Source organism: Malassezia restricta, chromosome I, assembly GCF_003290485.1.
Source record: "Malassezia restricta chromosome I, complete sequence".
Classification (NCBI taxonomy): Eukaryota; Fungi; Basidiomycota; class Malasseziomycetes; order Malasseziales; family Malasseziaceae; genus Malassezia; species Malassezia restricta.
Window position 1 is genome coordinate 239,639 of NC_040193.1, and position 24,579 is coordinate 264,217.

A 24,579-nucleotide genomic window follows, 5' to 3' on the forward strand; every position below is an offset into this window, starting at 1 on the left:
ATCATGAGCCAAAACCAATTTCCGGGAGAAGAAGAACTGGTGCATAAGCTACAGTTACACTCAAAGAACGTGGCATTGTGCGTTAATTGCCGCTCAAGCTGACATGACAGGAAGTACCAGCGTGGACTTGAGAACTATGAACGAAACACGGGTCACAAGCACCCCCTGAACAATATGAAGCCATCGAGCCCGACCGAAGATGAGCTGAAGAAAGAAGTGCGGGTCGAATTTCCTGAGAAGAAGTAGTGTATATAAGTTTCGTTTACGCACCATGGTGGTGATGTCAGGGAGCCAATAATGTGGGGATAAACACAATATTTTTTCCGTCCCAATTTGCTTGCCACAGCACCTGCGGCTGGACCGTATGCTGAGAGCTCGTACGACATCTCGAGCTTTTCGTTGCACGCGACTGTTCCCTTTACTTTCACAAAGATTCCAGAGTAAGATGACGCAAGTTCCCAAGACAGAACGTGAATGGCGTGCTATTCTCAGTCCTGAACAGTTCCGTGTGCTTCGTCAAAAGGGGACGGAATGGGCTGGTACAGGGGAATACGATGAGCATTTTCAGCCGGGTGTGTACCACTGTGCTGGATGTCAAGCACCTTTGTACACGAGCACGACCAAGTTTCAAAGTGGGTGTGGATGGCCAGCGTTTTTCGATGCCATCCCAGGAGCTATTGCGAGACACGACGACTTCTCCCATGGCATGAGGCGTACAGAGATCACCTGTACGAACTGCGGTGGTCACCTGGGACACGTGTTTTACGGAGAAGGATTCCCTACACCCACGAACGAGCGCCACTGTGTCAATTCTATCTCGTTGTCCTTTCACCATGACTGAGAATACCACACGTAAATAATTCTACAGCTATGTTACAATAAGAGCCTCATTCCTGACGAGAACTCGCGTGAGCTTGGATCATGCGAGTGACCTGTTCGCGCACTTGCTCAGCAAGTCGGCCACCCTCGCCCAGCCAGGACTCTTTGCCCTGCTTTGACAAGTCTGAGACGAGCTCGTCGAACAGCGGATGCTGGTCCAAAGCATGCATGATATCACTTTGACGGAGTCGGGCATCGCGATAGGCCAATCGCTCAGCATCTTTGGACACATAGTCGTGCAGGTACGATTCTAGTTGTTCACGAAAGGCCGCATGACGCTCACTCTGTAAAAAGTCACGAAGCATCTGTTTGCGTAACTGATCAAAGTGACCTTGTCGCATAAACCTTGTCATCAGTACGCATACACACGTACTCATCCACGAGAGTGTCTGGAGAAAGGGACGAAGAGCTAGACGTCGGTATTTCACTCATGCCTATGGTTAGTAGGTTCTTAGGGCCAACATGATCAGAACCCGATGAATCCTCAAAGGTCTACCACCACGACTCTATTGCGCAATTGTACACCAGCGCAGAGCTGACTTGCGTCAGGATGGAAGCCCATTCGGTCCGCCCATCGGAAATATATCATCCGCATGTGGATGGAACAAGATACATACTTAGTCTGTTGCGTTAGCCACGTTTCTAGACAAGCGGAAAGATCAGACAAGGCTGAAACTGATAACTAAGAGTGTGTCTCCACGGTGAATGCAGAGTAATTCTAGAGCTTGGTTCTTGGGGCTCATCACACAAAGTAGGATCGACACTTACATACAGAAAATCAACGCCTCATGGCCGCAGAGAGGAACGAAGCAGGGGGTTTTTTTCATCAGGTCTCGTAGGTATCACGTGCGGAAAAATCCCTCGCCAGTGGTGTGTGCGGCTGAGGTCCTCGGTACCTAGCTATTGTATTGCTACCAGCCAACATGGACAATTGGCAGTCACCGTTGTCGAGTCGTTATGCCAGCAAAGAAATGTCGCACCTTTTCTCGAATGCTATGCGTTTCGGGACGTGGCGTCAGCTGTGGCTCAACCTCGCCATCGCCGAGAAGGAGCTGGGTCTGCCAATCCCTGACGAGGCCATTGAACAGATGCGCGCGCACCTCACCTTGGATGAAGAGCAGATGAAACTTGCTGCAGAGGAAGAGAAGCGCCGACGACATGATGTGATGGCGCATGTACATGTGTTTGGTGTCATGGCGCCTGCTGCTGCGCCATTTATTCACCTCGGTGCGACGTCGTGTTACGTGACGGACAATGCCGATCTCATTTTCCTGCGCAAGGGCCTGAACCTCCTGCTGCCGAAGCTTGCCGTTGTCATTCAGCGTCTAGCATCATTCGCAGAGAAGCATCGCGATCTACCCACGCTTGGATTCACGCACATGCAGCCGGCGCAACTTACCACCGTGGGTAAACGTGCGACGCTGTGGATCCAGGACCTGCTGTGGGATCTGCGTAACCTTAGCCGTGCACGCGACGACCTTGGCTTCCGTGGCGTCAAGGGCACCACAGGTACGCAAGCCAGCTTCCTGCAGCTTTTTGATGGTGACCACGACAAGGTCGAGGCTCTGGACGAGCGCGTAACAGAGCTCTTCGAATTCCCGTATGCCATGCCTGTGACGGGCCAGACCTACTCTCGCAAGATCGATATCGACGTGCTTTCGCCGTTGGCGTCCTTCGCTGCGTCTGCGCTCAAGATCGCCACGGACATCCGTCTCTTGTGCCACCTGAAAGAGGTGGAAGAGCCGTTTGAAAAGGACCAGATTGGCTCGAGTGCTATGGCGTACAAACGTAACCCTATGCGCTCGGAGCGTGTGTGCGGTCTGGCTCGCTGGCTCGGTAACATACTCAACAGCGCTCGTGAGACGGCCGGTGGCCAATGGATGGAACGCACGCTCGACGACAGTGCCAACCGCCGCCTGACGATCCCTGAGGCGTTCCTGACGGCTGATGTGATTTTGACGCTGCTGCAAAATATCAGCGAGGGTCTTGTTGTTTACCCTGCTATTATTGCCCGCCACATTGCTGCAGAGCTGCCGTTCATGGCCACGGAAAACATTATTATGGCTATGGTGCGCAGTGGTGGCGACAGGCAAGAGTGTCACGAAAAGATCCGTGTCCTGTCGCACCAAGCTGCCCGAGTCGTCAAGGAGGAGGGTGGTGAGAATGATTTGATTGAGCGTGTGCGCAACGACGCATACTTTGCTCCCATCGCTGACCGCCTCGATGTGCTGCTGGATCCGTCTAGCTTTACGGGCCGTGCGCCTCAGCAGGTGGACAAGTTCCTTGCTCAGTGGGTCAAGCCGGCGCTGGAGCCGTATGCTGCCTCGCTGGCCCACACGGGCAGGGCAGAGCTTTCCGTATAATTACCAATAGTCTGTCGAACGAGCCTCGATCTGTACATGCCCCTGATGCAGGGATGCCGCCGTCCACACGTCCGCGTAGCGCTGAAACTTGGTGGGCACGGTGGGTATCATGCGGTGGTGTGGTACGTGAAGCAGAAAGGCCATAAGCTCGTAGAACGACGAGTGCTCCGAGTAGGGCACAGCATACATTTGCACAGAACCGTGCCGTGTGGGCTGCAGATGCCGTTGAGTAAATGGCGGCGGGACGATGTGCTGTGGTGTCAGTGCCTTGGGCGGGGGCGCCTGCTGTCGCGTCTGACGTGACGTCCATCCTGTAGGCCGGAATGCCAGCGTTTGTGCGATGGTCAGGCCCTGTTTTTGGAGGGCGTCTGCGTACGTCTGCAATGCATTCGGCACTAGAGCGCGCAATGGCATCACATGCACGCGAGCCAGTAAAGGGTCTTTGGTGAGGCGCTTTTGCAGGGTCGTATCGTCCAACAGGGCATAGGTATGATACTTGCGCTTGTCCACGCAATAGATGTAGGTATCCAGCGCCTCGGCCAACGCGAGAAATAGGCGTTCTTTGCCGATGGAGTATGTGCCGACGACGACCAGCGGCGATGTTTTGGACGTGACGAGATCCGCACATGCCTTGATGACCTGCGGCTGGGGTGGAAAGCAGTATTGCGGGTTTAAGTAGGTGGTGTCGAGATAGATGGCATCGAGTGGGCATGCATTTCGAATGGCCTTGTGCGTCGCTTGCGCGGGGCACGCGCGAAAGTCGCCGCAGTGCAGATAACGAGCCATTTTTCCATCTTGTCTCGGTCCCTCGAAAAGGAACAGGCACGATCCAGGACAGTGGTTGGCGGCCAGACAAGTGACGTGTACGTCCTGGACTTCTGGGATTGGGGTGCGTGTGTCGAGATCGAGCATCCGAAGCCAGGCGGGATCTACGCGCAGTATATCATGCGCGAGTTTTGCTGTTTCACGCGTGCAGTATATAGGCCCATGCGCCCAGCGCTTAGAGAGGCCTGCATAATGATCCGAGTGAAAGTGAGACAAGAAGTAGGCCGAGCATCCTTCAATGGCACCGTACCGAAAAGCATCGACAGCGATCGGCATGCTATCCAGCATTTTGTACGGTGGTATGCGTTGTGGCTTTTTCGTGGGAGGAAAGATGGCTGCCCACTGTTGGACGGTCGTGTCTTTGTTCGAGGACACACCGCAAGCGCTGGCATGCCGCGCAATGTCACTCTCTGGCCATGTTTCGCCACACACGGGGCATGCGATGCGTTGCAGACTTGATTTGAGCGCATCCTCGAGCTGCTTCTCAGCTTCTTCCGCCGTACGTGGCACGTCTGGATGCCATGCCAGTCGCGGTCGTTTGATCGGTGGTGTCATGCGCCAAGCGACGCGCGTCACTTCTCCACTCCGATCTGCCGGCGAGAGCCATGGCGGCCAATTTTTGGCGGTCGACGCAATGTCACCGGTGGACGATGGACCCTGCGTCGGTGGCGCGTGCACGCCATGAAGATCTGCAGTATGTAAGTGCACAAGATATGGCTGCGATCACGACATGGTGTCTCGATACGATATCGACACTAGGCATCCGACTGCACGCGCATCAGCAGGTGATCGCGACAGCTAGCGTGTATTTTCAGCGCTTCTACACCAAGAATTCGTATGCAGCTACTGATCCTATTGTCGTGCTGGTGACGTGTCTGTATTTGGCGACCAAATCAGAAGAGGCGCCTGTGCGTCTTCGTGTGGTGGGTGCAGAGGCATCCAGGCTCCTACACGAGCGTGGCTACGAGGACCCACCTAACTATGTGCCGCTCATTGCGGGAATGGAGTACTACTTGTTAGAGGAGCTCGAGTACGACTTGATTGTGTTCCACGTGTATCGCAGCCTGCCTGCTCTGTGCGATGCCTGTGTGAAAGCATGTGCATGCCCGCAGGGTGGGGGTCCGTCGGCCTCGACGCTTCTGCAGTTAGCGTGGTACATGGCCAATGACATGTACCGTACATCGCTGCCTTTATCCTATCCACCCTACACTCTGGCTATTGCCTGTATGTACTTGGCTCTCGGCCTAGCGCCTGCGCGCCCTACCGATTGGGCGCCGGCTGCGACGCCGTTGCATGATACCGAGTCATCGTCACGCAAGCCATGCATGGTGTCGTTCTTAGCTGGCTTCAACGTGTCTCTTCCTGTGATTTCGTGTATTCTACAAGACATGCTGTCGCATTATGAGCTGTGGCATGCGCTCTCGCACCCGCCGTCGGGCCTGAGTCTGCTGGAAGACCACCAGGCCCTCTTTCACCGCTTGTACCGCATGCGGGAAGACCGGTGCCGCGCCATGGCCGCGTGAGTATGCGACTTGTTGGGAAGCGCCCAGTGCGCAGGCATGCCGGGGTAGCTAGGGAGAGGCGACGTGCCTTCCCACTTTCTTTGGTAGACGCTTGGATGAGTAGGTTCTTTGTATATAGTATGGGGCGTTGATGCACGCTGCGTGAGAGAGCCACGAGCCATGCGGCCTAGGAGCGCGACGCGATGTGGGTGCAGGGTTCATGCGCTGCAGGCGGACGCGGCAGCAAACGACCGCGTCTCCCGTGTGCCGCCAGCGCAAGACGTGCCCTCATGCACAGCAGGGCGAGATGCCGCTCTGTGCACGATGGCCCGCATTGCCGCGCCACAGCATCGGCCTGCGGCAGGTCGTCGGGCGGAAGAGAAGCCCCTCCACCTTTTTTCTGACGTTCACGTTGGGCAGCATGGAGCCGGTGATGGCATCGGTGGGCAAGCACTGCCAAGGACCTCTGGGTGCGTATGGCCTCGCTCACACCAGCCAATTTCCAGCGATGCATTTATGCGCATCGCGAGAATCCGTCGGCGTGCAACGAGGCGCAGCAAGAGCTGGCGCGTTGTGCATCGGAGGCGTCGCCCACGCTGCAAACGATCAAAAAGACGTGTGGCAAGTACATTCATGACTATGACCAGTGCCTCTTTGCGAACCAGCATGCGTCTCAGGAGGAAGTGGCCAGCCAGTGCACGTCGAAGCTGCGAGCACTGGCGGAATGCACGGATGCCGTCATGTTAAATAGCGAGTCCTCCCAGGCCGAGGCGCGCTAGAATTTGCGTGAGGAAAGGAATGAGGCCTTGTGGGCGGGGCGGAGGTGGGACCTTGGCCGTCTGGGTGTACAAGAGCGACTGGCGCGCGCACACCAGCGCGACGCCGCCCATGCCCCAAAGCACGCCCTGCCATAGCGGTGATACGAGCTGCTCCCACCATAGCAAACGAAGCAAGGCGCGCCATTCGATGTGGTATACCTTGTCCCATGGGGTATGTGTGGCGTTGACGTACGACTCGGGAGACACGCCATCAATGAGGACATGCTGTCGAATCGTCGATAGGAAAAACTGCTCCAAACGCATGTCTGGCAGTAACGCCGGGGAGGCGCGCGGGCCGACGCTCGTCACGCTCGAGCTCGACGACATGAGCGGCGACGTGCACGCGAGCCGAGGAGCCGGGGCCGTGGGTCGGTGATGATGACTAAATCCTAGACCACGGCGGCGCCGGGCGGCTGTGTTGCGCAGCCCACGTCTCTGGTCCGTATGGAGGCGCCGGCGTCGCGGGTCGGACTCGTGCAGTCGATCGAGAAGCTGCAGCAAACGCACCTGCCTCGTGTGTCGCACGCGATGGAGGGTTTGTTCGAGAGCGTGGCGCACGGCCTCGTGACGGACGCGGATGGCGCCGGCGTCGAAGCGGCATGCCAGCGTGCCGAGGACGAGCTTGCGTTGCTGGCGCGGTTTCTGCGCGACACGGGTCTCGCGGGCCTGCCGCTATCGGACGAGCAGGATGTGCAGCGGGTGACGCAGGCCGTCTTTGAGCAGCGAGCGCGTCTGAGTGATGCTACGGCGATGGTATCGAGCATGCTGGCCAAGAAGCCGGCCACCTAGTTAGGCTGTGGTGTCCCACACCACAATGGTATCGGGTCCCAGCCTGAGCGTGGCGACCTGGTGCAGCTGCGGAGCATTCCACAGCGCCGATGCAGCATACCCATAGCCTGCCTCGCCGACATGGCTGGGCGAGACAGTGACCACGACCTTGTGCACGACGGCGTGCGAAGAGAGCACGCTGTTGATGACGGAGGCGCCGCCCTCGATCATGACGGATCGGATGCGCTCCTGCGCCAGGATGGATAGGATGGAGGGCCACGCGAGATGGGGGCCGTCGACATCGACTGCGCGGACGTGCGCGCCCGCCGCTTCGAGCGCTCGTCGTCTCGCCTCCCAGGCGTCGCGAGAGGCCGTCGGCTCGGCACACAGCACGAGCGGGCGGGCGGGCGGATCGCGCTGGAGGAGACGGCACGTCACGGGCATGCGGAGATGTCGATCCAGCACGATCGGACGCGGCGATGGGCCGTGGTACGCATCGAGGCGCACGTCCAGGCGCGGATTGTCGACGAGCACGGTGCCGATGCCGACGAGGATGCCCTCGTGCAGAGCACGAAGACGATGCGTCATGACCATGCTGTCCGCACCACTGAGCCGCAGGGGCGTCTTTCCAGGCCCGGCAATCTTGCCGTCGCTCGACTGCGCAAACGTAAGGGTGACCCATACGCGGCGCTCGTCCCGGCGTGGCTGGTGCGCCGCCAGCAACGCCTCCATGGTGGGTGGAGAGAGGCGCCGTGGTGGGCCTTGGATGCTGACCACGTTGTATGTGGCGCGGCATGCGCATCGCATGAACCGCAGCCTTGCGAGTGCGGACGATGCGGTGCCGCGCGACCCGCCGCTGACGGCGCGGGGTGAGGAGCAGATCCACGACTTGGCCGCGTTTTTCGAGGGATTGCCACCGGACGAAAAGCCGCAGCTCGTCCTCTCTTCGCCGTACACCCGATGCATCCGCACGGCGCTGCCGACCGCCGAGCGGCTTTCGCTGGAGCTGTGCATTGAGCCTGGCCTGGCCGAGTGGTTTGGGCCGGTGTGGCCGCCCGAGTCGGGCCTGCATCCGAGCCCACGGGCGGCCGAGCATGTCGTGTCGCACTTTCCCCGGGTGTCTACGCGGTGGACGCCGCTACTCTACCCTGATCCCCGTGGCGAGTCGATCCCCGGCGTGCATGCACGCGCACAGGCCGTCATGCAGCGCATCGACGCGCGATGCCAGGAGTGGGGCGTCGAGCGCCTCCTGATCGTGTCGCATGCAGCGACCATCATCGCGTTGGGTCGTATGCTACAAACACAAGGGTCCTACGAAGACGTGCGTGATCGCGACATTCGTGCGGGGACAGCGAGCGTGAGCAAGTACGTACGCTCGTCTCCGCACGAGGTGTGGCGCCAGGTGTACAATGGCAACACATCGTTCCTGCCACACGGCGAAGAACGCGCGTGGGACTTTGGCTTCGTGCCCGACAACACCACGGAGCCCGGCATGGGTCCGCACTGGCACGATGCCTATGCGCCGCGCCACGCGCGCCTCATTCACCGACCGAAGCTGTAAACGAGCGCCGCGGCCATGGCATGCGCGAGGGGGCCCAGGGGCATGGACACGCGCGTGGTCGGTCCGGCCTGTTGAGCATATCCAGCGCCTCTGACACGGCGTCACTCCGCACCATGATGCTATGCGCTTCGACGCGCTGTCGTGCGGCCGGCACGGGCGGCGAGGCGACACACGACGCCAGCATAGGATCGCGCGCCACGACGTCGGCGAGCATATCGAGTCCGCCGCGCCAGGCGGAAAAGTTGGGGTGACGTCGCAGACGCGTGAAGGCATGCGGCACGCTCTCCCGCGACACGGCCTTGTCGTCCCGCTGCATCGATACAGGGAGTCGACATCGCCGCGATACGGCCGTGCAGAACTGCGCCAGCGCCGGGTCCGACTGACAGGCCTGGCAGGTGCGCTGATCGCCCGTGCATCGTAGTGCTCGTACATCGTTCGTGACAGGCCATAGCCGCTGCCTCGGGCGTGGACGCGAGGGAAGACGCACGCTGGGCGCCGTGGCACTCGGCGCCGCGGGCGGCGGTGCGGTCGTCGTGTGCCACAGGCGCGTCTTGCGTAGCGCGGGCGTAGGGGCGGGCCACGATGCGCCGGCATCGACGGGATCCAGGTCCAGTCGCGCCTGGCCCCGGCACACACATACGGTATCATCTGTACAAAAGCCACAGTCCACATCCAGACTGCGTTCGTCGACCTCGCTGAGCGAGGTCATGGGAGGCGATGGCTCGCGCTTGCGCCGAAGCGGCACAAGTTGCACGGCTTTGAGCGGTACGGGAGGCATGCTCTCGAGCGGCTCCGCGCCCTGCCTCTGTTCATGCGGAGGGGGACGACAGCCCGAGGCATGCGTACGAGCCATGGACGCCATCCGGCGCTGGCAGGTCGAAAGATCGCGCTCAAGACGTTCGCATCGCGTGAGCAGCTCTTGCTGGCTTTGCCGTAGGTAGTCCGCCTCCTTGCGATACTGCTGAGCGAGGCGCTGCAGCTGGACGTTCGCTTGCATTTCGCGCGCCTCAAACTGCGCCACCTTTTCTTCGAGCTCGGTCACGTACGCATGGCGCCTCTCACGGAACGCGCGCTGCGACGCTCGATTCTGTGCCTTGCGCTTCGTCGGCGGCACCGTCGCTGATGGCTTGCGGCCTGGTTTGCCCCGCGCGGGCAGGACCCATTCCTTGCTGGGCTGGATGATGTCTTCGCCATCAGGGGGCGGCAGACCGAGCGTAGGAGGCTCGGGGCGCAGACTCGTCAAAGACAGAGCCGCGGCGGACATGAAACCAAGACGCTGTGTCTCTGCGCGCGTCAAGGGCAAGGCGTCAGGGGAGCACAGGCGTCGGACGCCAGCCTCGCCGATGGGGATCAGGGCGGACGCGGCTTATCTGATTAGAGGAGCCACGTGGCGCCATGTGCACTCCTGGCTTCGTGGGCGCGACAAACGATGCCAAGGTCGTCGACATGGCAGGCCGGGACACTGAGCTCGACGAGGAAGGATGGGCGCTGTTTGAAGAGCCGAAAGATTTCCGGCCTCCGACGCCGCCTCCCACAGAGGTGCAGCACACGTGCCTAGATGGCGACGTCATCACCCTGCGGTTGGTGGGATCGCATCCGCTGTGGGGCCACTATCTGTGGAACGCCGCACCGACGCTGTCGACGTACCTGGAAGAGCACGCGTCCCTCGTTCGTGAGAAGCGTGTGCTCGAGCTAGGTGCTGCGGCAGGTCTGCCTTCGATCGTCGCACGCAAGACGGGCGCGTCCAGCGTGGTGGCGACGGACTACCCCGATCCAGATCTCCTGCAGAATCTGGCACACAACGTCGAGCGCTATGGCGGCCATGTGGTGGGCTTCATATGGGGCGCAGATGGCGCGCCGCTCCTCACACACGCGCCAGAAGGCTTTGATCTTGTGCTCCTATCCGACCTGATTTTCAATCACCAGGCGCACCCTGCGTTGATCGATACCCTCGACCGGTGCATGCGGCGCGATGGCCAAGCGCTGGTATTCTTCAGTCACCACCGACCGCACCTCGCTGAGCGCGATCTGGCTTTCTTCACACTCGCAGAAGAACGTGGATACGTGTGCACAAAGCTACAGGAATGGGTTCTGTCGGTACGTATACGCCCTTCTCTACTGACGTCTTCCCTGCAGCCCATGTTTCCCGACGATCCAGGCGATGCACAGGTTCGTGCCACCGTGCACGGGTATACCCTCAGGCATCGGTCGCGAGATGCAGAGGCTGCCCCTTGTCCTTCATAGCCAAGTCCTGTCGTAGACGCGACAAGGCCGCTTCGGCTGTGGCGCGTTCCTCCGTGGACGCCGCGTCCCCCGGCGTGCTCTTGTCCAGGTGCGCCGAGGTGCGCTTGGCTCGGGCCGTGCCACGCACGCTCATTTTGGCAATCGCACTCGTGAGCTCGCGCGTGCTCGAAAGCACAGGCGAGTCGTCCTTGGGCAGCGCCTGCGACGGTGCCGGCTCCACGGTGGCCGTGGTGCCAGGGAATGGGTATTCGCCCCCCTCTGTAGGCGCCGCTGATGTGGGTGACACTTGCGCGGAGGGAGACACGGGCGGTGCATCCTGCAGCGCGGAGGGCTTGGAGGTGGACGGCGCGCGAGTGCGTTGGCGGACAGGTTGGGACCAGTGGGGCGTCGGTGGCAAAGGCGACGCAGGCTGTGCCATCGCCATGGCATGATGCATGTCGACAGGGGCGCCAGGCGTGGTATTCAGGTACGGATTGAAGCCACTCGAGACGCCTGGAGCATGGATCGCCAGGCCAGGACTCATGAGGTATGGGTATACGGGAGGCGTCTCGAGCGCGGGGCGCATCATGAAGCCTGGCATACCGGGCGTGAGCGGTACACCGGGCGTCATCGCGCCCATCATGGGAAATGATACGGGCGGTAGGGCAATCCGACCGGGGTGTGGGTAGGGCGCAGGATGCGATGACCGCGGTGCATCGGCTGGTCGCGGTGCCGCTGCGTGCGTCCATGGCGAGGCAGTCTCCTGCATAGGTGCCATGTGGGCCATGTCGGGCATGACATGCGGCTGCGGAGGAAAGGGAGAGAGCAGGGGCGCTGGCATGGGCGGCAGCACAGGCGCGGATGGCGCCATTCGGCGGGTGTGGAACGCGGACGTGTACTGCGACGGGTCCGTGGGCACCATGAACGAGGCAGGCCCGCACGGCGTGTGCCGATCAAAGTGCACCTTGAGGATACGTCCGCTGTACTCGTAGCCATGGTACAGACGCACCGCCGTCTGCGCATCTTCCGGTGACGCAAACAGCACCGTGCCAAACCCGCGGCTGCGACCGTCCTCGTTCAGTGCGACGTCCGCGCGTAGAATATTGCCGGCGGCACGGAACAAGTCTTTCAGGTCCTGCCACTGGCAGTGGAACGGCAGGTTGCCCACAAACAACACACGCCCGGGGTACGGCAGCGGCACCGGTGGCGCGGACGCATGCGAGGCACCCAAGCCGTGCCGCGCGTCTCCGCCGGCGTGAGGACGTGACAGACGACGCGATCCATCGATGCGCCCCGCAATGTGCTCGTCCAACCCCACCTCAAGCACGTGTCCGTGCCAGTTGTATCCGTGCAGCGTGTTGATCGCATGGTGCGCATCTGTCTCGGTGGCAAATAGCACGGTCCCACTGACGATGTGGCGCAGGCCGAACGGCGATGCGTGCACATCAGCTCGAAGCACGGTGCCTGCTCGGCGGAACAGGTCCTTGAGGTCCTGCCACCGAACGTGTGGGGGCAAATTGCGCACATAGAGTTGCGTTCTTTGATCGCCAGCGGCATGTGCGCCAGCTGCTGCGCCATGCAGCGTGGGCCGCGTGGCATCTGCGTCGTCGGTGCGTTGGGTGGCGAACGAGGACATGGACCGCGCGGGCGACACACTGCCTGAGCGGGGAAAATGGGATAGCAGCGGCGAGGAGACGGGCAAATGCTTGTCAGCGGCAGATAGCGGGCGTGGCAGTGATGCCGACGATGCCATAGCCGTGGCATCGCCACCGCCGTCACTGGGCAGCAGAAGCATGGCACTGGAGGCCGGGTCGGTGTCCGGGGACGAAAACACATTGAGGGACACGTTCGAAAGCGTGACAGAGTCGGACACTTGCGTACTCGAGCTGGGCCGCCGACGATCCAGATCGCCAGCGACAGGCAGTTCGTCCGCGGCGCCGCGGGACGACGACGAGGACGACGATAGAGGGGGGAAAGCTGTCGCCTCGTTGGGCGTGTCAGAGGATGTGACGAGCGCGAGTGGGCCTGGCGTCATCGCCTCGACGTCGAGGGACTGTGCGAAGCGCATGGGAACCCAAGGACACGGCAACGGCGACGAGTCGTGTGGGTCGTCCGCAGGCTTTGCCACCATCGCCGGACGATCCAGTCGCAGCTTTGCATCACGTGATATGGAGCAGAAGAAGACGGACGGCGGTCGTCGGCCCATGTCTGCGTCGACGATGTGGCTCCTTTGGCGCGGTGGGTCCGCGCTGCGGCGCGTGCCCGCGCTCGCAAGAGGCACGTCATCTACTGCGAAGGATGCAGTGCGCCAGAAGCCAGAGACGCCCATGCAGCGCGCTTTGCCGATCCTCTTCCACATGGAAGATCTCGCGCGGTTCCCCGATCTGCTCAAGAAGCCGGTGGCGGTGCACGATGTGCCCGTGTACTCTGCGCCGTCGGCGTATGGCTCGAGTGTGGCGCTGTTCAATGAGGAGCCGTTCTTCCCGACGCCGCCGCCGTCCGTGCTGGCTATTATGACGGCGGGTAGCGACCAGGGCGAGGAGGTCAACTCGGAGAGCTATTTGAGCGCCGTGACGCCGCTGAGTCCCAAAGAGATTCGTCAGCTGCACCGCTACAATATCACGATCAAGCGCGTCGTGAACATGACGGGCAAGGGCCGCACGCCGAGCTGGTACTCGCTCGTCGTGGCTGGCAATGGTCGGGGCCTCGTGGGCTATGGCGAAGGCAAAGATACCAACATCAGCCGCGCGAACAAAAAGGCGTTCCACGCCGCGGTGAAAAACATGGACTTGGTATCGGTCCACCGGTCGAAGAGTGGCGCCAACACGCTCGAGTCCCCCGTCGAGGGCCGCTGGGGCGCTACGCGTGTGGTGATGCGCCCACGTCCTGCCGGCTTTGGCCTGCGCGTGCCGGACGTGCTGCATCCCATCGCCCGCGCGGCGGGCTTTACGGATCTCGGAGCGGCGATCTACGGCTCGTCGAATACCATGAATGTCGTCAAGGCGGCTCTGCAGGTACTGTGGGGCGGCAGTGCGCCGATCGGCATGGGTGGTGGCATCCGTGGCCCGATGCGTCGTGGCGACCGCGGACAAGGCGCGCTGTCCCGTCGCGAGATGGAGCTGAGTCGCGGTCGGCGGTTGGAGGAGCTGGATGTATAGTCTATGTAGCCGCAGCAGCCCGCTTGAGCGCCGCGTCAAGGGTATGGACACAGGCTCGGAACCGCTCGTCCGACACGCCTTGCTGCGTGGTGCCTGCGAGGGGGATGGGCGCGTGGTCGACGCCCCAGCCGAGCGATAGGCGCACCACAGCGAGGTACTCGGCAGCCGAGTACGTGGCAGGCGCGTCGGGCAGCCATGACTCTGGCTCGTGGGCGAGGAGCTCCCAGAGACGCCTGCTGCGATCGAGGTGGATGCGCCGCGGCTCGTCGACGATGTTTTTGAGGTTTTGCTGCACACTGAGCAGATTGCGCAGCATTTTCGTGACGCCAAAGCGGTTGATCGCACGCACATGCAGGACCGCTTCGGTCATGAGCGTGTCCATGAGCACATCCAGTCCGCCAAACACATAGGCATGGTGCTGCGGCAGCATCGTCTCTCGGTACACTTCATGGCACGCACTCAGCTCGGTAGTCAGCTCGACGACGTGCACGTCTGGCTCCATCGACAGAGCATCGCATATGTACGTCCCGCGGATGGCTTCGCGCAGATAGTACAGCGTCTTGAGACGCAGCTCGACGCGCAACGTCATAAGCACACACTTGGCCAAGACCGCATACATCGACGGCACATCCTGCCACAGCTTCTGCGCCTCGGGCGACACGGGCAGGGGCTCGGCACCCGAGTCCGGTGCGTGGAAGGGCGCCATGTGCGTGCCCAGCCAGTCCAAACTGTGGTGCAGCGTCCCGAGAGACATGTGCCGCTTGCGCGACGTGAGCAAATCCGCACGGCGCGGCGCCTGGCCCTCGGCGAGGCGCATCTCGGTGCGTGCCTCTGCTCGGTACGCGTCGGCCGCACGTGTGCTGGACGGGGGCGCATCCATCGCCGTAGCGAGACACGCGTACAGTTCCGGCCGCTGCGTCCATACCGCCGCGAGCATGTACGGTCCATCGGGCGAGTCGCCGTCCTCCGATACGAGGCGCTTGAAACGCGCATTGCATGCTTCGTAGTACACAAGAAAGGCCAGTATGATCATGTTGGTGAAGCCGGCCTGATCAAAGGGCGCAGCCTGCTGCATCGAGTAGAGACTGTCCATGAGTGCCACCAGCTGGACACTGCTGCGAACAACAGCGCGCGCAACGCCGATCCGGGCGGCTGGCTCAGCATGGAACGCGTCCGGCGCACTCGACGCGTTCTGAACGAGCGTGCGGACCTGCTGGCCCAGCAGCGGCAAGAATCGGCCCCGCACAAAGTCGCGCAAAAAGGCGCCCAAGTCCGCTCCGTGGTCGGCATCCACCGGCCATATCTGCTCGGCACGCACAACGAGCTGCAAGGTCGGCGGCAAAAGCACCGAGGCCGTGAACGACAGCGGCTTGACAATGCGGCGGTGCCCCGCACCGAGATACTCGTCTGCGTGAGCGCGCGGCTCCATCACAAAAGGCAGGCCGGTTTCCTTGCCCATCAGACCGGGCACATACACATCGAGGGCCTCGTCCACACGATCCGCCGAGGCCGCGACGGAGGGCATCCGATGCGCGGGCGTGAGCCGGAAGAGCACATTGCGCTCGCGCTCAAAGCGCGTCATGCGCAGCACCGCGTCCAGCGACGGCACATGCTGAGACACGGTCGAGCGCTCCGAGTCCTCTGCCAGGTAGTCCAGGAGCAGCATACGGATCTCGTACTCGACCGCGCCCCATACGCCCGACAGCGCCGCGATGCCCATGTCCGCGTTCGCACGATCGGCAGCACCGGCATCGTCATGGCTCGTACGCACAAGCAAGGCACGAGCGACTTCTTGGACGGCACGATGCGCGGCGAGCACCGCCTCAAGCTTCGAGCACAACGTCCAAAAGAGGTCGCGGAGAATCTCAGCGTCACGCTGCAGCGCGGCGATCTCCGCATTCGCCGACGTGCGCGCATCCGGCAGGCCACGCAGAGAAAAGGTACGGTGCGTCCGTCCCTCATCGAGCACGCTGTGCGTCGCGTGCGGAGCAAACAGGACCGTCTCAAGACGCACACTCGTCGACGTGTTCTGCGCGGCATATCGCGCCTCGACTTGGTCAATCGTCGTGTCGACCAATTGGTGCAATTCAGTCGGCAGCATTTGCGCGATCGTATCGAGAGCATAGCCCATTTTGCCCAGCTGCGCCAGCGACTCGAGAAGCATTTCCAGGTACAGAAAGCTGTCCTCTTCCGAGGCACGAGATCGCATAGCATGGGGGGACGCCGCGTCGTCTTTCGCTACGCGCGAGTGCAGGGCATCGAGAAACTGCGGGAGCGTCGTCCACGGCCGTGCGTCGGAGCTGTGTGCGCCGAGGACCATATCAGGCAGCGTATCTTGCCCAGGCATGTAGGACTGCCAGCGCACATCGCACCAGTAGCTCTTGAGGTACAGGTGGCTCTGCACCTCGTCGATGAGGATGTCCAGGAGCGAATGCTCTTGGGCGCGCAAATAGGCGCGCAAATCAGCTGTGGCACCGAGCTCAGCCAAGTCTTCGCGCTGGATGAGACGCAGCGAGCGCATCAGCAGGTGCGTCGCTTCGAGGAACCGCTTTTCGGTCATGAGCGACTCGAGTTCGTCGGGCACGTCGCGTAGCTGCTCCAGCAGCGCCAAGATGCGCATCGCCTCCTTGACACTCTGCAGGCGCTGCCACATCTGCACGAGGTCAGCACGGCGCGTGCCAAGCGCGTCCCGAGCCGACTGCAGTTGTTGGCGCGCAGCAGAGACGCCGTCCTGGGACGCCGACAAGGACGAAATCATGCCGTGATTCACATGGATCGCAGACGCAAACGAATGAAAATGATCTCCCACAGTGCTTTGCAGCGACGTCTCAATCAAGCCAGCGAGCGACGAAAAGTCCGACATGGATCCCCGCAGCGGACCGTGGGGTAGGAGCGCCATCGACAGACGCACAGGATTAAAGTCCGTATCGAGCAGAAAGCCCCATTCCGTCTTGATTTTGCGCAGCACAGCATGAAGTCCCTGGAAATGGGGTGCATCCCTCGCATCGACGTAGGCTTCTACCGGCCGACTTGGCTGCGGATGCATCACGCGCGGTGCGTGCGATAGGTGCCGCTCACGCTCAGCGCTTCGTAGGAGACGCAGCTTTTGCTTACGACGTGCTTCTGCAATCTCTCGCTCCTGCGTCAGAGAGCCGAGACGCAAAGACTCGGCGACGGGTGGTTGTGATGATGCTTCTTGTCGCTCAGGAGCGCGCGATTGAATAGGTGGGGGTTGGCTCGGCAGTGGCGCCTCGCGCACGAGCGGTGGTAAAGTGGATGGCGGTGGTACAGTAGATACAGCGACATTGGGTACGTGTGCGGCGGGACTTGGTGCCACAGGCGGCGTCGGAGTCGAGTCGGGAACGGCGGCATCCAGCGTGCTGGGAGGCGTCGACACACTGCCGGCCATGCTAGCATACGGATCGACATCGGGCATTTTCATGACGCGCGATAAACGAGGAGGTCGCACGCGCGATAGGGGAGGCGCCTGTGCGGACGATGCGTCAGGCTGCATGGGCTGGTCGGGTATCGGCGGCGCATCAGGCGTGGAATCCGGTGCCGGCGCAGGGAACGAGTTGTGCCCAGGCACAACAATGGTGCCGTATGCGACACCTGCACCCGCACCGAGATTCGGGTTCTCATGGCGGATAACCGGCCGCTGCTTCTTGCCGCCAGTGATCCGCTTCATGACGCGTCGCTATGCTCCGATGAGGCTGGCGTAGCGGTTCTCCTACCTCGGCCGAGAGTGCGCACTGTCCAGACGACCCCTAGCATCGAGCCAGGATGGCATGGGGCCCAATTTTCCCGAGGCCCTGGCCATTGCGCCCCAAGCGCCCAGCACAGGCGCCGACGACGTCGCATGGGCCCATGACAGTGCGGACGACATTGCGCAGTACGGCATCGCAGGCCGGATCTGGGAGTCGGCATTCCTTGTCGAGTCGTACGTACATGCCCCCAGCACATGGACATGGGATCCGCCGCGCACCATCGTAGGCGCGCCTCAGGCACGCACGATTTTGGAGTTGGGCTCAGGCGTAGGCACAGCAGGTCTCACGACAGCTATGGCTCTTGATACACGGCAGACGCACGACTTGATCGTGACAGACCTGCCGGACGTCTGTCCGCTCTTGGCTAGAAACACACGCGACTTCCATCGCGAGGGCGTTCGCGTGCATGTTCGGCCTTTGGCGTGGGGCGATCAGGACGCAGCGCGGCGCATCCTGCACGAGTTTCGTCCTACGCACCTCCTCTGCTCCGACCTGGTGTACTTCCCCGACTTGCTGGCGCCGCTTCTCCACACGCTATTGGACGTGACCGACCGCGTGCCGGACGCTCAGGTGGTCATAGCGTACAAAATCCGCTCGCTGACCAAGGAGCAGCCATTTTGGACGGCGCTGGGCGTTTGGTTCGATATGGCATGGACGCAGTGCAGCACAGGTCCCGACCAGCCGCTCGCTCCGTTCGGAAGTCACGCCTCGCACTTCGTGCACAAGCCGCCGTGCGATGCGCAAGGCAAGCCGCTGGACGACTTCTTCGTGCTCGTCGCCCACCGCAAGTCGCATACGCTTACATGGACGCGGCCATCGGCGCCGGCCACTCTGCTGAGCGGCATGCACATGGTCGACGGGCTTGCTGTGCCAGGCGAGGGCACAGACACGTTTGAGTGGATGATACTGAGTTCAGCGAGTGATGCATATCTACATTAGTCGGGTTTGTTTGTCATGGCGGTCGGTAGCGTCTTCGTCCGCATGCCGTCGCTTCGTGGTATCGGGTGCTGGAGGCGGCGGCATACCTGCAAAAGACTGGAAAAAGAGCATCTGCTGAAATTGCAGCTGCATCTGCAGTTGCATGCGCATCGGCATCGGCAGCTGGGGATTCTGCAGCATCATGACGAGCTGCTGCACCAACTGGGGCTGGAAGGTGGGTCCGCTCGGCGCGGGTGCTGCCGCCGTGTTCTCCGGTGGCGGCGGAGGCGGCGCTGCCGCCGTCGCCGCCTCGGCAGCGGGAGGCTCGTCAGATGACCCCTTGTCTTGCTGCCCCGTCGCAGCAAACTCGGACACTGCCGCCTGCTGAGCCGCTTCCTCGTCCACACCCGTGCCCTGCTCAAAGGCCTCTTCGCTGCGAGCAATGGCCTTTTCCACGTACTCGCGAATCTTCTTGCGAAGCACGTCGTCGATTTTGAGCATTTCGATATCGGGAATGCGCTTCTCACACTCGGGACACACAAAGTCGTGCTCAAAGAGGTGCGTCTGGACGCACTCTTCACAAAAGGACGTTTGACAGCATGATGTCTTCACGGCATCGCGCATCAGCTTCGTGCACAGCGGGCAGGCTAGTGTCGGATCAGACGGCATCGACTGATACACGTCTGTTTTCGACAGCGGTCGTGCTCTCGCACGCGTCCGCTGCCAGGACCCTGAGTCAGGCGTAGCAATGACGTAGGAACCATCGGGCGTGACCATGACACCTGTCATGTTTTCGGCCGTGGACTGCTCGACAGTTCTGAGCATGCTTTTTGGGATACCCGTCGTGCGCTTAAAACGCCGGTTGTCGTACTCGGGGTTGTCGTTCGTGGGGCAGTCTTGGATCCAATGGCCTTTTTGGCCGCAGCGGTAGCAGATAAAGCCAGGTGGGGGCGGGGGTCGCTCGACGGCGGGCGGCGCATACCGTCCCGTCGGTGGACCGCGGCGCGGTGCACCACTACGCTCACGGTACGTCGCATGGGCCATACGCTCCTGGGTTTCTTCCCACTGCTCGGTGGAGGCCTGGAACATGGCAGCAATTTTGGACGCCTCATCCTGCTGATGGTCTATCACAGCAGACTGGATGGGGGCGGACGGCTCGGACGTAGCGGGGGCATCGCGTCCATCGAAGCGCTTGGACATGGGGCCACGGTACGGCATGCTTGGAGCGGCCGTCGTCGGTGGCGGCGCGGGCACATCTAGCCCAGCGGCAGCTGTGGGTGCCATTGTGTCTGTCACATACAGCTGCGCCGTGCCGCGCCCTGGCTTGGATGCGGGAAGTCGACGCACAGTGACATGCGTCGCGCGCGGAATCGAAAAATTGTCGTCTTTGTACTCTTCGTCGGTATCGGCATTGTACACGCACAGATCAAAGTCAGTGCCCTTGCCCATTTTGTTTTGCAACAGGATCTCGCGCTTCAGTTCCCATACACTGATGCCCGTTCCGTCGAACGTGAGCCTCTGCGGCTCACGCTGCGAGCGGAACTTGTAGTATACCGCGGACGTTGCCATCGTGGGCCGACCCCATCCAAGATGCGTGGCTGGCACGCGACGAGCGCCCCCTGAATCACGTGGATACAAGCGGACTTGCGCTCGTGCTGTTTTTCTTCCGCCCTTCCTGCCCACCACGTAGACGACCGCTTCCGGCACTCGGTCCCCTCCTTGTCGCACCATCCGGCTGGTATGACTGCGTCAATGATGGTCCGCAAGCTGTGAGACCTAGTGGGAGAAGTTTTATGGACTCTGTTCATGCACACTCGATGTGACTTGCGAGCGTCGAGTGGGTGGCCCACAGCGAGCATGCGGCCGATTGTGCATCCTTCCTTCGGCGTTGCATGGCTCGCATATACCAGAGGTACGTGTCACGACCAGATCGCACAGGCAGCGAGATGACGAGAAAGTTTCATGCACCACGCCGAGCATTTGTGCGGAAACAAAAAACCTAATCACCATCTTTCGACTGATCGCTGCCTTTCTTGTGTGAGAACATGCTGACCTCCAGACGCACAAGGCACAGAAGATGGCCTGCTTGAATGACCGACGAAAGGAACTCTGAGCCTGATCGAAGGCGACTTTGCCATGGTGCAGAGTCGCGGCGGATGTGCTTGCGAATCGTACTTGCCGCCGCGAGTCGATGAGGCGTTGGGTTGTCGTTCGTGCTGGCCATGAACGCGATGGTGCATGCCTCTCGCATACCACGACTTGTTTCGCTGCCACTTTTCATCCTTAGCATGTATATAACTTGGTGCGTCGATAGCCCAGACACAGCCGGACACGGACATCTTGCGGCACGAGTCGGGAGGCCCAATCGGCGGCACATGCAATGGGCTACTGCGTCCGAGCATGTGGACAGTGGAGATGCCTTCTTGCTATGCTACCTGATGTGCCGGCCGCCCTTCAAGGCGTCGCCTCGATGCTCGCCCGTGCCGACCAGGTGGCCAAGGCAGATCCTGTGATAGCATACTGGTGTGCGTACTTGCGCAGCTGACATGCAGGCAAGTACTATGCCGCACAGATCGGGATTGAGGAAGCGGCTGGCAAGGCGGATGCCCAGGCCTTTCTCATGCGGCTCATGGATGACCTGGAGCGCGTACGTATCGTCACCACTCACCGATCAGCTGAAAGCAGAGCTCTCTACGCAAGAAGCCGTCCACAGTGAGACAGTCGCGTATGCCTACGTGGAAAACTTCGCCCTACGCATCTTTTTAGGAGCAGACAATGAGGATCGTCAAGGGCATGCGACAAAGTACGTATTCCATGTGCTGACACTGGCAGGGCCACAGCGCAAGCTTTTGTCGCGGCCTCCAAGTTTTTAGAGGTGCTGCGAGCCTTTGGTCCCTTGGACGACGACGTACAGACCAAGATCAAGTATGCGAAATGGAGAGCGACGCAGATTCACAAGGCATTGCGCAGCGGCCAGTCACCAGCGCCTGGTCCTTCAGCGCCTCGCACGGAGGAAGAAGAGGTGGTATCACAGCTCACAACGCCTCCGCCCAGGGAGCCGCCCGCCCTGGCTCCACCACCTGACCACACAGAGCCGTCGCTGCCCTCTGTACCTACCCAACACGAAGGTGAAGCGTTACATACAAGTGTACAAGGGACGCATGCACGCGAAGAGGCAGCACCAACAGCCTCACCCGCCCCCCCTCAAGAGGCAGAAACAGCCGACTGTCTCTTGTCGGTGCGAGACATTGCACACGTCCAAAAACTGTCGCGCTGGGCCTCAAGTGCACTAGACTATGAAGATATCGAAACGGCACGCAAGCACCTGCGTGAAGCCCTTATTATGCTTGATGCTGCCGCCTCACAGCAGCCGTAAGCAGCCAGGCTGGGACGCTCAGATCACACGTAGACGTACATGCGGCGTTCTTCCCCACGTGTTGGGTCACGTGAAGCGCTCGGGCACGAAGCCACCAGCTGGCAAGTGGTCGTGCGCTTTGTCCCGGGGATACTGCCACCCAGTAATTTCGACATGATTGGGAAAGCCTCTGTGAACATGTTCCGTGGCGTCCAGCGCGCTGGTACGTATGGCACGATTGACACGTCAGCTGGTGCCCGCTCGTTTTCGTCGACGGTCCTGCGCCGCAGCTACGACGACACCGTGAAGAACATCTACGTGAAGAAGGACTCGCCTATCATCTGCCAGGGTTTCACCGGTAAGACGGCCACATTCCACTGTGAGCAGACGCTCGCCTACGGTACTAACCTCGTGGGTGGTGTCTCCCCGAAGCGTGCTGGCCAGGAGCACCTCGGTCTGCCTGTGTTTGGTACGGTGAAGGAAGCTGTCGACAAGACCAAGCCTGATGCATCGGTGATCTACGTCCCCCCTGCTGGTGCTGCCGATGCCATTATTGAGGCCGTAGAGGCTGAAGTGCCTCTGATCGTGGCTATCACCGAGGGCATCCCGCAGAAGGACGAGATCCGCGTGGCCAACGTGCTGAAGCAGCAGAGCAAGTCGCGTCTGATTGGTCCCAACTGCCCTGGTGTGATCAACCCGGAGGGCTGCAAGATCGGTATCATGCCTGCTCACATCCACATGCCCGGCAAGATCGGCATTGTGTCGCGCTCGGGCACGCTGACGTACGAAGCTGTCAACCAGACAACGAACGTCGGCCTTGGTCAGTCGCTCTGTGTCGGTATCGGTGGTGACCCTTACCCGGGCTCCACGACCGTCGATCTCGTCAAGATGTACCTGGAGGATGAGCGCACGGAGGGTATCGTGATCATTGGTGAGATTGGTGGCAGCATGGAGGAAGACGCTGCTGAGTACCTCGAGAAGTACAACCTGACCCGCCCTAACCCCAAGCCCGTGGTCGCATTCATCGCTGGTCGCACGGCCCCTCCCGGTCGTCGTATGGGCCACGCCGGTGCTATCATTAGCGGCGGCAAGGGTGGTGCCGACTCCAAGGTCAACTCACTCCAGAAGGCCGGTGCCGTGGTCGCTGACAGTCCCGCCAAGATCGGCGAGCTCATGCTCCAGGCTATGAAGCAAGCCGGCAGGGCTTAAACGTACTTGGTGCGTGTTCGTAGCACAACTAGTCTATCCGAGAATCTCATCGTATCTGTCCACGTCGCGAGCCAGTGACTAAATTCGCCCTATTTCAGCTTACTCCACACGTTGAAATTGCGTGGGGTCTTGGTTGTAGGCGATCTCATCCAACGCCACGATGCAACTTTCCCGCACAACGCGCGGTGCCGATGCATCGTTCGCAAAGCGCCGGAGGATCTGAATCACCTTATCCGACTCCGATTCATTCGGCTCACAGCCCTCTTCGAGAATAGCACCGAGTGCTTCGGCTGCCTCGTGACGCACCATTTCGTGCTCGCGGTCATCATTGAGTACGCGAGCCATAGCCTGGATGGACGCTGGGTGGCACAGTTCACCAAATACAAAACATATTTCATGCTTGAACAGAGCACTGTCATCACACAATGCCTCGATGAGCGCCTGTACAGCTGGACCTTGTGCAGCTTCGCCACCCTGCTGTACCGTATTTCGAAGCGCAAACATTGCGCGGTAACGCTCAAAGAGACTTAGCGAGCGGTCCAACAGTGCCTCGCGGAACTTGGGAACATTTTCCAGAGTGTACACATTTTGGTCTGTGTCCTTTGTGCCAGCAACCATCACTGTAGCAGGCGCCGGATCAATGGGCGCTGTTGCTGCACGAGCCGCACTGAGTGCATCGCCATGCTCCTTCTCGCGCAGTTCCTTGAGTGCCTGCTCGCGCCGACCAGCTTCAGAATTGTCAAGCTCAATTTTGTGAATAGCCAAATGGCACGTCTCTCGGATCGATGCGTCGTTATCGTGCAGGTATTTTTGTAGCACTGGCAGAACGCTCGGCGAGGAAATCGCACCCATAGCCTCAGCAGCCTCATGACGCACCATCGCGTGTTCCTTTTCATCGGAGAGTACTTGTTCCAGGCGCGGAAGCGCGCGCGTATCCTTGATCTGACCCAACACGTAGGCAAGCTCGTGCTTCAACAGCGCTGAGTCGTCATTCAGCGCCCTAGAAATGATATCAATCACACGCAGGCGCTTCTCCTCTGACAGCGCCGCAATTCCCTTGAGGGTGAATAAAGTACGGAAGCGCACATCAAGCTTGACAGTGCCTGACGTATTCAGCAACGACGCCTCGAGAGCGTCTATGTCAGGCAGCATGATGGTCGTCTGGGGCAAGGGTCGCTGGGTGAGCTGACAAAACATGCAAGTCCTTTTTTTTTCTGCAAGTCACCTTTTTTG

At 60.8% G+C, this 24,579-nt stretch overlaps 20 protein-coding genes across 20 annotated transcripts; 11 read left to right on the forward strand and 9 right to left on the reverse strand.

Annotated features, from left to right (window-relative positions):
- Positions 1 to 364: 364 nt before the first annotated feature.
- On the forward strand, positions 365 to 841 carry MRET_0143 (peptide-methionine (R)-S-oxide reductase; the record flags this gene model as incomplete). Its single annotated transcript, XM_027626770.1, has 1 exon — positions 365 to 841. One exon carries the CDS (start codon positions 365 to 367, stop codon positions 839 to 841), a length of 477 nt encoding a protein of 158 aa, XP_027482818.1.
- Positions 842 to 887: 46 nt separating this feature from the next.
- Positions 888 to 1,311, reverse strand: MRET_0144 (uncharacterized protein; the record flags this gene model as incomplete). The annotated part of the gene is made up of 2 exons (XM_027626771.1): positions 888 to 1,224; positions 1,253 to 1,311. The coding sequence occupies 2 exons, from the start codon at positions 1,309 to 1,311 to the stop codon at positions 888 to 890; spliced, it is 396 nt and encodes a 131-aa protein (XP_027482801.1).
- A 491-nt stretch (positions 1,312 to 1,802) lies between these two features.
- On the forward strand, positions 1,803 to 3,242 carry MRET_0145 (adenylosuccinate lyase; the record flags this gene model as incomplete). The annotated part of the gene is made up of 1 exon (XM_027626772.1): positions 1,803 to 3,242. The coding sequence occupies one exon, from the start codon at positions 1,803 to 1,805 to the stop codon at positions 3,240 to 3,242; it is 1,440 nt and encodes a 479-aa protein (XP_027482804.1).
- Positions 3,243 to 4,622, reverse strand: MRET_0146 (DNA cross-link repair 1A protein; the record flags this gene model as incomplete). Its single annotated transcript, XM_027626773.1, has 1 exon — positions 3,243 to 4,622. The coding sequence occupies one exon, from the start codon at positions 4,620 to 4,622 to the stop codon at positions 3,243 to 3,245; it is 1,380 nt and encodes a 459-aa protein (XP_027482680.1).
- A 50-nt stretch (positions 4,623 to 4,672) lies between these two features.
- MRET_0147 (cyclin-C) lies at positions 4,673 to 5,590 on the forward strand (the record flags this gene model as incomplete). Its single annotated transcript, XM_027626774.1, has 1 exon — positions 4,673 to 5,590. The coding sequence occupies one exon, from the start codon at positions 4,673 to 4,675 to the stop codon at positions 5,588 to 5,590; it is 918 nt and encodes a 305-aa protein (XP_027482813.1).
- Positions 5,591 to 5,990: 400 nt separating this feature from the next.
- MRET_0148 (uncharacterized protein) lies at positions 5,991 to 6,348 on the forward strand (the record flags this gene model as incomplete). The annotated part of the gene is made up of 2 exons (XM_027626775.1): positions 5,991 to 6,039; positions 6,065 to 6,348. 2 exons carry the CDS (start codon positions 5,991 to 5,993, stop codon positions 6,346 to 6,348), a joined length of 333 nt encoding a protein of 110 aa, XP_027483039.1.
- On the reverse strand, positions 6,313 to 6,714 carry MRET_0149 (uncharacterized protein; the record flags this gene model as incomplete). Its single annotated transcript, XM_027626776.1, has 1 exon — positions 6,313 to 6,714. One exon carries the CDS (start codon positions 6,712 to 6,714, stop codon positions 6,313 to 6,315), a length of 402 nt encoding a protein of 133 aa, XP_027483040.1.
- Positions 6,715 to 6,831: 117 nt separating this feature from the next.
- On the forward strand, positions 6,832 to 7,176 carry MRET_0150 (uncharacterized protein; the record flags this gene model as incomplete). Its single annotated transcript, XM_027626777.1, has 1 exon — positions 6,832 to 7,176. The coding sequence occupies one exon, from the start codon at positions 6,832 to 6,834 to the stop codon at positions 7,174 to 7,176; it is 345 nt and encodes a 114-aa protein (XP_027482503.1).
- MRET_0151 (2,5-diamino-6-(ribosylamino)-4(3H)-pyrimidinone 5'-phosphate reductase) lies at positions 7,177 to 7,887 on the reverse strand (the record flags this gene model as incomplete). Its single annotated transcript, XM_027626778.1, has 1 exon — positions 7,177 to 7,887. The coding sequence occupies one exon, from the start codon at positions 7,885 to 7,887 to the stop codon at positions 7,177 to 7,179; it is 711 nt and encodes a 236-aa protein (XP_027482502.1).
- A 34-nt stretch (positions 7,888 to 7,921) lies between these two features.
- On the forward strand, positions 7,922 to 8,716 carry MRET_0152 (transcription factor C subunit 7; the record flags this gene model as incomplete). The annotated part of the gene is made up of 1 exon (XM_027626779.1): positions 7,922 to 8,716. The coding sequence occupies one exon, from the start codon at positions 7,922 to 7,924 to the stop codon at positions 8,714 to 8,716; it is 795 nt and encodes a 264-aa protein (XP_027482983.1).
- MRET_0153 (HAP4 transcription factor) lies at positions 8,694 to 9,980 on the reverse strand (the record flags this gene model as incomplete). The annotated part of the gene is made up of 1 exon (XM_027626780.1): positions 8,694 to 9,980. One exon carries the CDS (start codon positions 9,978 to 9,980, stop codon positions 8,694 to 8,696), a length of 1,287 nt encoding a protein of 428 aa, XP_027482982.1.
- A 182-nt stretch (positions 9,981 to 10,162) lies between these two features.
- On the forward strand, positions 10,163 to 10,960 carry MRET_0154 (nicotinamide N-methyltransferase; the record flags this gene model as incomplete). The annotated part of the gene is made up of 2 exons (XM_027626781.1): positions 10,163 to 10,813; positions 10,853 to 10,960. The coding sequence occupies 2 exons, from the start codon at positions 10,163 to 10,165 to the stop codon at positions 10,958 to 10,960; spliced, it is 759 nt and encodes a 252-aa protein (XP_027482507.1).
- On the reverse strand, positions 10,914 to 13,007 carry MRET_0155 (poly(A) RNA-binding protein; the record flags this gene model as incomplete). Its single annotated transcript, XM_027626782.1, has 1 exon — positions 10,914 to 13,007. The coding sequence occupies one exon, from the start codon at positions 13,005 to 13,007 to the stop codon at positions 10,914 to 10,916; it is 2,094 nt and encodes a 697-aa protein (XP_027482506.1).
- Positions 13,008 to 13,158: 151 nt separating this feature from the next.
- On the forward strand, positions 13,159 to 14,097 carry MRET_0156 (small subunit ribosomal protein S5; the record flags this gene model as incomplete). Its single annotated transcript, XM_027626783.1, has 1 exon — positions 13,159 to 14,097. The coding sequence occupies one exon, from the start codon at positions 13,159 to 13,161 to the stop codon at positions 14,095 to 14,097; it is 939 nt and encodes a 312-aa protein (XP_027482505.1).
- A 1-nt stretch (position 14,098) lies between these two features.
- On the reverse strand, positions 14,099 to 17,785 carry MRET_0157 (exocyst complex component 4; the record flags this gene model as incomplete). Its single annotated transcript, XM_027626784.1, has 1 exon — positions 14,099 to 17,785. One exon carries the CDS (start codon positions 17,783 to 17,785, stop codon positions 14,099 to 14,101), a length of 3,687 nt encoding a protein of 1,228 aa, XP_027482504.1.
- Positions 17,786 to 17,885: 100 nt separating this feature from the next.
- Positions 17,886 to 18,803, forward strand: MRET_0158 (protein N-lysine methyltransferase METTL21D; the record flags this gene model as incomplete). Its single annotated transcript, XM_027626785.1, has 1 exon — positions 17,886 to 18,803. The coding sequence occupies one exon, from the start codon at positions 17,886 to 17,888 to the stop codon at positions 18,801 to 18,803; it is 918 nt and encodes a 305-aa protein (XP_027482993.1).
- MRET_0159 (protein MPE1) lies at positions 18,795 to 20,351 on the reverse strand (the record flags this gene model as incomplete). The annotated part of the gene is made up of 1 exon (XM_027626786.1): positions 18,795 to 20,351. The coding sequence occupies one exon, from the start codon at positions 20,349 to 20,351 to the stop codon at positions 18,795 to 18,797; it is 1,557 nt and encodes a 518-aa protein (XP_027482992.1).
- Positions 20,352 to 21,210: 859 nt separating this feature from the next.
- Positions 21,211 to 22,158, forward strand: MRET_0160 (vacuolar protein sorting-associated protein VTA1; the record flags this gene model as incomplete). Its single annotated transcript, XM_027626787.1, has 4 exons — positions 21,211 to 21,307; positions 21,335 to 21,429; positions 21,458 to 21,585; positions 21,615 to 22,158. The coding sequence occupies 4 exons, from the start codon at positions 21,211 to 21,213 to the stop codon at positions 22,156 to 22,158; spliced, it is 864 nt and encodes a 287-aa protein (XP_027482935.1).
- Positions 22,159 to 22,311: 153 nt separating this feature from the next.
- MRET_0161 (succinyl-CoA synthetase alpha subunit) lies at positions 22,312 to 23,346 on the forward strand (the record flags this gene model as incomplete). Its single annotated transcript, XM_027626788.1, has 2 exons — positions 22,312 to 22,360; positions 22,388 to 23,346. 2 exons carry the CDS (start codon positions 22,312 to 22,314, stop codon positions 23,344 to 23,346), a joined length of 1,008 nt encoding a protein of 335 aa, XP_027482936.1.
- A 99-nt stretch (positions 23,347 to 23,445) lies between these two features.
- On the reverse strand, positions 23,446 to 24,498 carry MRET_0162 (deoxyhypusine monooxygenase; the record flags this gene model as incomplete). Its single annotated transcript, XM_027626789.1, has 1 exon — positions 23,446 to 24,498. The coding sequence occupies one exon, from the start codon at positions 24,496 to 24,498 to the stop codon at positions 23,446 to 23,448; it is 1,053 nt and encodes a 350-aa protein (XP_027482933.1).
- Positions 24,499 to 24,579: the final 81 nt, after the last annotated feature.